The 8,586-nt window shown below is 39.6% G+C and overlaps 1 protein-coding gene across 1 annotated transcript in view; it reads right to left on the minus strand.

Annotated features, from left to right (window-relative positions):
- NELL1 (NEL-like 1 (chicken)) overlaps positions 1 to 8,586 on the minus strand; it is a 299,349-nt gene that overhangs the window by 230,703 nt on the left and 60,060 nt on the right. The window contains exons 6-7 of the mRNA XM_009334530.1: positions 4,894 to 4,966; positions 4,569 to 4,651 (exon numbers count right to left, since the gene is read on the minus strand). Of these exons, the coding sequence (XP_009332805.1) occupies positions 4,569 to 4,651; positions 4,894 to 4,966 (156 nt within the window). The remainder of the gene's footprint in view (positions 1 to 4,568; positions 4,652 to 4,893; positions 4,967 to 8,586) is intronic.

Here is an 8,586-nt window from a genome sequence, read left to right on the forward strand (position 1 = left end):
TCCAGAGCTGGATGCAGTGCTCCAGGTGGGGTCTCACCAGAGCAGAGTAGGGGGGCAGAATCACCTCCCTCGACCTGCTGTCACATTTGTCTTATGTGTATGAGCCATCACACTGAAGCCACTGCAGATAGCGAGGCTACCTAAATCTGGCACAAAACAAGATGAATGCATACTCTATTCTGTTATAAATATCATGCTATTATCCTACATTATAGGTTGCTACATTTTAATAGTAGCAATTTTTATTAAAAAAAAAAGAATGCGTGGTGCTATAGTATTTTTTACATAATGGCATATACCTGAATTTCATATATTTCCATCCTCTAAAATTCCATCCACTTTAAGTATTCTAATATATCCTCTCTCATTCCTGCCAGTAAAAGAGCAACATATTTAGCGGGAAGAAAAAGAAAAGAAATACTAGCCAAATCTCTGTAATTTTTTTTTTTTGGCCTGCAGTCCTCATGAGAGAAAGCCCCGAATAAAATCTCTTTATTTCTTAAGTTGTTATTCTGGGATAATAGGGGATTGATACTCATCTCCCCCAGACTCAGCAGGATCTGGTAACTTCAAAACTGCCTTTCACATTTTAGAGGCAAAACTATCCTCTTACTGAGCTGCTTGTTTTCAGCAGAAAACCTTTTCAGTTCATTATATTTAGTCATTATATTTACAGTATATAAAATATATTTGGTTTTGTTAGAAAGGTGTTTGATTTGTCTTACACTTCTACTTTATTTACATATCTTGTATTTCTTTTTTTTTTTTTTTTTTAAATGAACATTCCCCATATAAATGTGCTATACAAATTTTGGAGAGAAAGGACTTTAGAAATACCCAGATTTGATAGTGGTACTTGATATTGTCCTTTGTCCTAGAAATTATTCCCTAGAAAAAGAAGAAAACTTTAAGACAATAAATATTTTCTATTTATTAACTTTTTCTGTCATTTTCGTTATGTTGGTAAGTTTTCTTTAGTTAAATATCATTTACCTCCTGTTCTAAGAAGTATCTTGAAACATAGCAGATCAATCAAGTAGATCACCAGAAAGAAGGCATGCAACAACAAAACCTCCAATACAGAGGTCAATGAATGTATCACACCCCCAGAATCTGTTCAGAAACAACATTTAACTGTCACCTGCTACACTAGAATGACCAGAAACATCCCATTTGTTTCTAAGCTTCAAGCCTTAATTGAAAAATTTCTATTGAGCTCAATAAAACAATGAATTCCTTAAAATTAGCTGAAATATCCTTCCAAATGTTACCAAATGTACACAACTAGATTTAACATTTAAAACATCAGTAGAAAATTCTCAAGCTTCAAACATTTTGTAGGTTATGAATAGAAATAAACTAATGAGGGAGAAGAAGCCCACACCATACCAAACATCTTCCATATACTAACCAAATCCTAAATTCTTAACATTCAGGAATATTTGGCCAGCTATTATTCACAAAACTTATTTAACTTTTTCCTTGCTTCTCCTCTGCCCATACAAATAACTGAAAGATGACAGACTTCTGTTAAAAATGTCTTGTTTCTGGCAAAATTAGTAGCAAAAATATAAAAATCCCCAACCCAAAACTATCAAAATTTACATGGAAAATTTTGTTAATCATAAAAGTACTTGTGGCCATATAAATCCATGATTTAGATAAACCAGATTAACTAGTACATCAATGAACTCAAGCGCTTGATTTTTCTTGGTTTTAATCAAACTCAAGCTTTAACCTTTCTGACCTGAACCAAGGAAAGATTCAGCAGAAAGTTTTGTGCTGGAAGCCTTCATGTAACAAGCACATCTGAATACAAAGCACACCCTAGCGTGGGCCCATAATTTACCAAAAAGAAATTATACTCCACTCAAAGAAACGCAGGAGATGCCCAGACTGATTTCAGTAGATTGTTAAAGTTGTGTGAATTTTTTTAGCCATTGTATTTAAAGAGGAACTAACAGCCTTCCAGCACAGCAGTTGGGAATGCTGAAATATAACACAAACCTTTTCTGCTGCAGCAAATTAACATTTTAGCCAGATTCTAACACTCTGACCTATGGTGTCGCTCTATCTGAGGACACAAGATTAAATCAATTAAACGTATATACTAGAAAGATTCAGAATTAATTCAAATGATGACAAAAATAAAATAGGCTTTAAAAGCTACCATTTATTCATCTTTAAAAGCTACTTCCTACCTATGTCTTGCAAGGATGAGGACATAATGGTGGTTAGCTTGTTACAGGTCATGATCAAATGCTCCTGTACATATATATCTATATATCTATAGTACTCCATGACAATCTGCTATAGACAATGCTCTGCTGGGCCCCTTACGTAGCCCCCATGTCCCATCCTGAGCCAGCACTAGCCTCATGGGACCCTGAGGTAAAGCCCAAGCAAGAGGGTACTCTCTCCTCCTGCCTACGTACCGCATAATTTGCACTGCTACCAACATTATTGGAGCCTGAAGCCACTGGTCGGATGTTTTCTTCCCAGACAAGCCCTGATCTGAGTCTTCATAGTTTTATGTTATATAAACTGCACATACACATCCATTGCAAACAATGTTCGCTGGTCTATTCCATGCTGTAATACAGCTGTAACCAGAGACTGAGGGAGAAACTGAAATCCTACATACAGCGGAGCCTAAAAGCAACAACTGGACATCAAACCACGGGGCCCACTTTTCCAAAACGTCACGTTCATGTTCCGCATCTCTTGGTGCAGGACCAGGAGCTGGGGTTCATTGCTCATGTACATTAGCAAGCCATTCTCTGACCACCTGCCCTGTTAAACAGGATCTCTGCAGGCAGTAGCACAGCCCTAAGCCTTGCTCTTTGCCTTGCCACACATCATCCCCATATGATATACTCGTATCTACATTAGCACCACTTGTGGCTATTCTGGCTAGGACTGAAAAGGCAGATCCAAACCTTAATGCTTCCCTCAAGTCCCTCCATTTTTAACTTGCATTTGTCTACCAAATTAACTTCCTTTCCTGCTGCATACATTTTTCCTGGACAACAATATTTCTATAACAACTGCAATGAAACAGTCGGTGCACTGCTGTAACTCGCAATGAAGGATTATCCCAGCACCACTTTATGGAAGCACAGAGTCTTTGCAGTACAAATACTGTGTTATTTGCTTCCCCTCATAAAGTACTAGCAAGCAAAAATATAATTAACAGCAGAGAAAGCAAGTTGCTCAGTACAGTGCATAACTGGAACTTGCTCGTACCACCAGCAGGGCTCAAAATAATTGCCTCTCTTTCACAGTACAAGCAGCAAACTGAACTAAAAGCTTCACATTTCGCATTCGGAGTCAGCCTGTCCAAAGCACGTCAGCTGAGTAAGTGGATTGTCAGTATTATGCACACACTCTCTCAAAACAAAGTTTCCCCTTTCCTATTAGGAAGGAAAAGAACACTCAAAGGCAGCACAGTCAAAAGTATAATGCTTTTACGCTAGTAGCGCTATTATGCAAATCCTATTTTTGAAATGTTTTGAAACGTTTCCTGTTTGGTAACTACACTGAGATTAAAGGCGTCTACAGGTTGGTTGTAGTTGCACTTAAATCTATAATTAACGCATAAGTGCTGTTTCAGATGAGACAATTAATTGCCCTTTACCACAGACCAGATGGTTCACCAACATTAACCTCAGAAAAATGTTCACAGACTGCCCTTTAACACACATCAGGGGTTCAGTCACCTCTAGAACAGCTTCCTACCCCAAAACTTCACCACAGCCCTAGCTGAAAGGCCTTGGCTAACACAGAGGTTGACTGTGTATTGTGGGAGTGGAGCCTAAAGAAAATCTCCAAAATCCCAAACAAAAAAAACACCATAGCTTCCCATTCATCCTATTCACAATCCAAACCAGGTGAAGAAAGAAGAAAAAAAAAAAAAAAAAAAAAAAAAAAAAAAAAAAAAAAAAAAAAAAAAAAACCAAAAACAAAAAAAACCCAAACCCCCCCAAAACCCCAAAACAAACCAAAAAACCCCCAAGCACACACCACACCACCAGGAGCTGGGTTTACTTGCACACTGGTAAAAACCATTGATCAAAGGTGATGTCAAGATCAGCACAGCTGGCAGCTTCACAGGCATTTCCATTTTGGGGCCCCATTTCAATTCCCAGGAAGGAGACTAGGCCAGTCCTGAAGACTTCACAGGACTTCCCACAGGCAAACACACACCCTCTGACAGCATCACACGGTGAGGAAATTGTTGAGGGATTTCACTCCTTTGTTTCTGCATTTATCCCTCAGCATGAAAAGAGAAATCATGCTAAGGCTTCTCACAAAAAAATCAGACCCTGGGCATTTTGTCACTACCTTACAAATAATAAGGCAGACAATAGAAACTGTATAAGGCTTAAGTGACATCCATGAAGCTATATCCCTAAGTCCACTGCAGATAGGGCTGCTGGCAGAAGGTGAAAAGAAAAAAAATGGCTGTACCATGAAAATGTAGAATAATTGCAAAAGGAATAAATACTTTCTTGTTGGTCTTAGCACAGAAGGAAATGGGCAATTGACAAAGAAGCTTAGGTACCTACTTTTGCAGTCATTTTTGCCAGGAGTTCTTGCAAATCCATGATTCCTTGCACCAGACTTAAGAAATCACTGCAGGTCGGGCATGCTCAATAAAGGAAGAGTACAAAGAAAAGGAAAGGAAGAGAAGGGAAGACACAGTAACCCATAAATAAACCAAGTCTGATATACCGCTGGTTATCTGAAGATAAAATGCAATCTGTTTACACAGAATTTTTGCCTTCTGGAAGTCAGCACATGCAAAAGTGACAAGTCTGAAAGTACTATTTTTACAACAAAGAAATAATTTGTATGAAAAATCTAAAATAGAATAAAGAAATTGCTACTTACTGCGATTCAGATTAGGACACTGCATTATATATCCGTTAGGTATAAAGATGACTTTCACATCTTGAATAACACCCTTTGTAAAAGAAGAGAAGACTGGTAATACAGATTACAAGCATTCACTTAGCACTTCATTACAAGCACTCACAACACAAAATACAAAGAATTGACCAGCTCACTCATCTCCTGAGGAGAATATTTTGTCCAACTGAAGATGGACAAAATATAACTACTCCTCTCTATCTTCCTGTGTATTTGGATATTAATTTTCATAAAACACAGAAATAATACTGCTTTGTCTTTTGCAATTGCCAAATATAAGCCGCTTAAATGTCTTAAAATGGGATGAGACTGATGAAAGATCAGTGAAATAATATCCATTATTCAAGCCTATGACACACTTTGCCAAAAGACAAAAAGAAAACACAGCAGTACTCTTTAGTGATTTAGCCAAATAAGACTGGAAATCAAACATTATGAAAAGAGAAGTACATAGTGCAAGAGGTAAGTAAGAGTCTACGCTTCAGCTGTTTGGTTTAGTTTAGCCTACTAGCTTTGTACCTCAACAGGCAGTTCATGTAATCGTGCCATCAGTTAGAATTAAATTCTCTCTCTAACCCAGACAGATGGAGAGAACCCCTACGCAGGGCTGGCAGGAATCAGGAATCCAAGGTCAGAGCCAGCTAGTGCAGGTTGTATGAGGCCCAGAAACTGAACTGGGTGGGACAGGAGAGAGGAAGGACCAACAGGTCCAGTGCCAGCTGCATCCTCTGTTGTCCCTGACTTACAAGGATATCCCTGACGGAAGCAGCAGACACAAAGGGCTGCCCAGTATCCCTGCATACCTGGCTCCTGAAGAACCCTCAATCCTTCCAATTGCCTAGAAAATGCTGAAGCTTGTGTTTGCTCCTTTAAGCTCAGTACGAAGCTCTTGCTCCACCTTTGAATGCAACATACTTACTCCACAAGATCCGCTAGCTTTAATAATGTCTTGGTCACTAAGGGGGAGGAGCAAGGGAAAACAAGGGTCTTCTTGTGCTATTTGCACTTCCCCTGACTGTTAATCAGATGTAGTGACATGGCTCGATCTCCTCCCCGATACAGAACAATTTCTTTAATTTGAAAGGAAATTTATCATTGCAGCAGTTATTATCTAATTAAGTTACTGATTTGTAAGGCTATGTTTTAATTTTCAGTTAAATTGCAACAGTGAATTTTGCAGACCGAGGACATAGTCGCTTGCTCAAAACATTGAACTCTATCCGTAAATAAAATATAGGCCTCAGATAGCCCTTGAAGCCTGACGAATACAGTAAGTAACATTTAACATCTACGTGCTCACTTGCTAAAACAGCAGAAGGTAATCAGCAAGCACCATTTCCTGCTTACTGTTTCATGATCAAATATTAACTGAAAATACTAGTAGATGTAATCAGATCACACTGTCTTTCTTGCAGAAGTATATACAATTATCAACCTTTTCATCTACAAGAATAATGAAACCATCATAATAATGGGAAGTAGTACTGTCACTGGAAAAGGAAGATCCTGAAAGCTATTTTATATACTTTCTGCTAGCAGTCATCAGTGAGAAATTAGAAGGTGAGGCATAAAAATATATTTCAATGTTTAAACCTCTCCAGTGAAAAACTTAACCAAGAGTAAATGAGATTACAAAGTTTCACCAGACCATACTGCACAGCTAACAAGACGTCATCCAGAGAGAAGTGATGTTTTCCTCAGCCTTTTTTTAAGAAGCGCATATTGAACTTCAAATATGTTTGTTGCATCAGAGCCCCACCGCTCAATTGTCTTTTGGATAGATTTGTGTTTAAATACAACCTGAAGAGGAAACACAACTATTTTTGGGGTCTTGATTTCTGGCTACATGAAAGCACGTTACCATGGAAGAATGTATGAACTTCAATTCACCAGTATAGATGCCTTCTAAGTCTATAAACCCCCTGAAACAGAATTAATACAATCAAATATAGAAGTGAACCTTCAAAGAGCAGAAATTTCACTGATGGATTTTTTTAATAGAAAGACTTCATTATAGGAACTTATTACAGCCATAATTATTGTAACACATATGAACAAATTTGGACTATTCCTCCTTCAGCATTAAGTCTAGGTTGCCGAGAGCTTTCTACAGCCACAGCCAGAAGAATTAGGCATGCACAGCTCCCCAGGGGAAGCCAAGGGCTCTGGTTCACTTTGGCACAGGGTGGAGTTCTTCAGTCCACATTCTGTGAAAGGACATCAGGATTTGGCCTTGACAGGGAGATGTTAGTGGTCAAAATCTTCCCGGTTTTGCCTTTCCCAAGCAGTCATTACCTTTAGGTTATCATTAAAGCATTCGGCTAATTACAACCAAAGCTTCAGTTCAGTATCAGGACTCACTAGCTTGAAGAGCTTTCATCTGTGCAGGCAGATTACCAGCTACAAGATTAAATTCAGGCCTGCAGCACTAAATATCAAGCCCATCCATGAGGATGTAATACAAAAGCCCCATTTATTGCACTTCTCACGTCTCTATTAAATAGAGGGCTCCTCCCACGTTCTGTGAAAAGGCTCATATATTCCATGAGCTCTCCACTTCTGCATTTTCATTTCCTCCATTGCCGTTCACCCTCTTTAAAACCTACTTCTTCCGCAGAGACAACGCATGCCACACAGCTGTGCAAGTTGCATCGGCCAAGGCTGGTGAAAGGCTCTGCACGGAGGCACCAGCAGATGTGCCCAAAACCCTGTGCCTAGGCAATGCTACACCACCACCACTAGATCCCCACTAGATCCGCACTGTGCTCCCCTACAGAGGACAGGCATGCCCCACGCCAGGTGCTTGAACAGCTGCCCTTGGCACTGTATTTACCTCACCTTAATCTGTACAACTCCGAGAGCAGAATGACTACAGAGGCCCAAGTATGCGTATGATGCTGTGCAGCAAAAATACCAACGTACTTCTCAAGCACCTACTATACAATCCCCAGGCACAGCAGCAGGATCAATAGAGCCTGCTATAGCAGACATGAAAATTACCGTCTTTCTACATGAATCACCTAGTCAGCAATGCATTAATAAGCTCATTTCTGCAGCAGCTCTTTGGAGGGAGCCTTAGGGGGCAGGGTTCTCCCCAGCGATAAAATTAATTTTGCAGATAATTCTGATCCTGACAGCAATCAGATCCATCCTAGAGTGAGGGTTCCCTGGACGTCTGGTATCACTCTCTTCCTCCTTTCAGTTGCATTTACTTTGGTTTCCTAATCTGATTATAATGGTATTCTCTAGCCCTAAAACAAATCTTGGTTTTGGACCACACAAAGAAACCTGAAGGGTCAGCATGCGTTTTTCAAAGGAAGTAATTCCTGAGATTCCCTTCAAAGCAAAGAGATAAAGCTGTCTTAAGTCTGCTCCACATTTGCTCCTGCCACTGCTGTGCTAAAACCGTTCCATCTTGTCTGAACTCCAAATGTTTGGTCATAGCAGGTAAGTTACAACTAGTAAGAGATACTAGTTGTAAGGGGCAAGACTTCAATTCCCTTGGTTATGCCATAGAGCACTTCATTCCCCAGCAAGGGCACAGACACAGCAGGGCTACTTGTGGAGTAATCACTGTAAGCGAGAATGCGGAACAAAAGCATAAATAAGAAAAATGGCAACAACTGGCCACAGTGACTTACGAATATCATATCC

This window comes from Pygoscelis adeliae, unplaced genomic scaffold, assembly GCF_000699105.1.
Source record: "Pygoscelis adeliae isolate BGI_AS28 unplaced genomic scaffold, ASM69910v1 Scaffold171, whole genome shotgun sequence".
NCBI lineage: Eukaryota > Metazoa > Chordata > Aves > Sphenisciformes > Spheniscidae > Pygoscelis > Pygoscelis adeliae.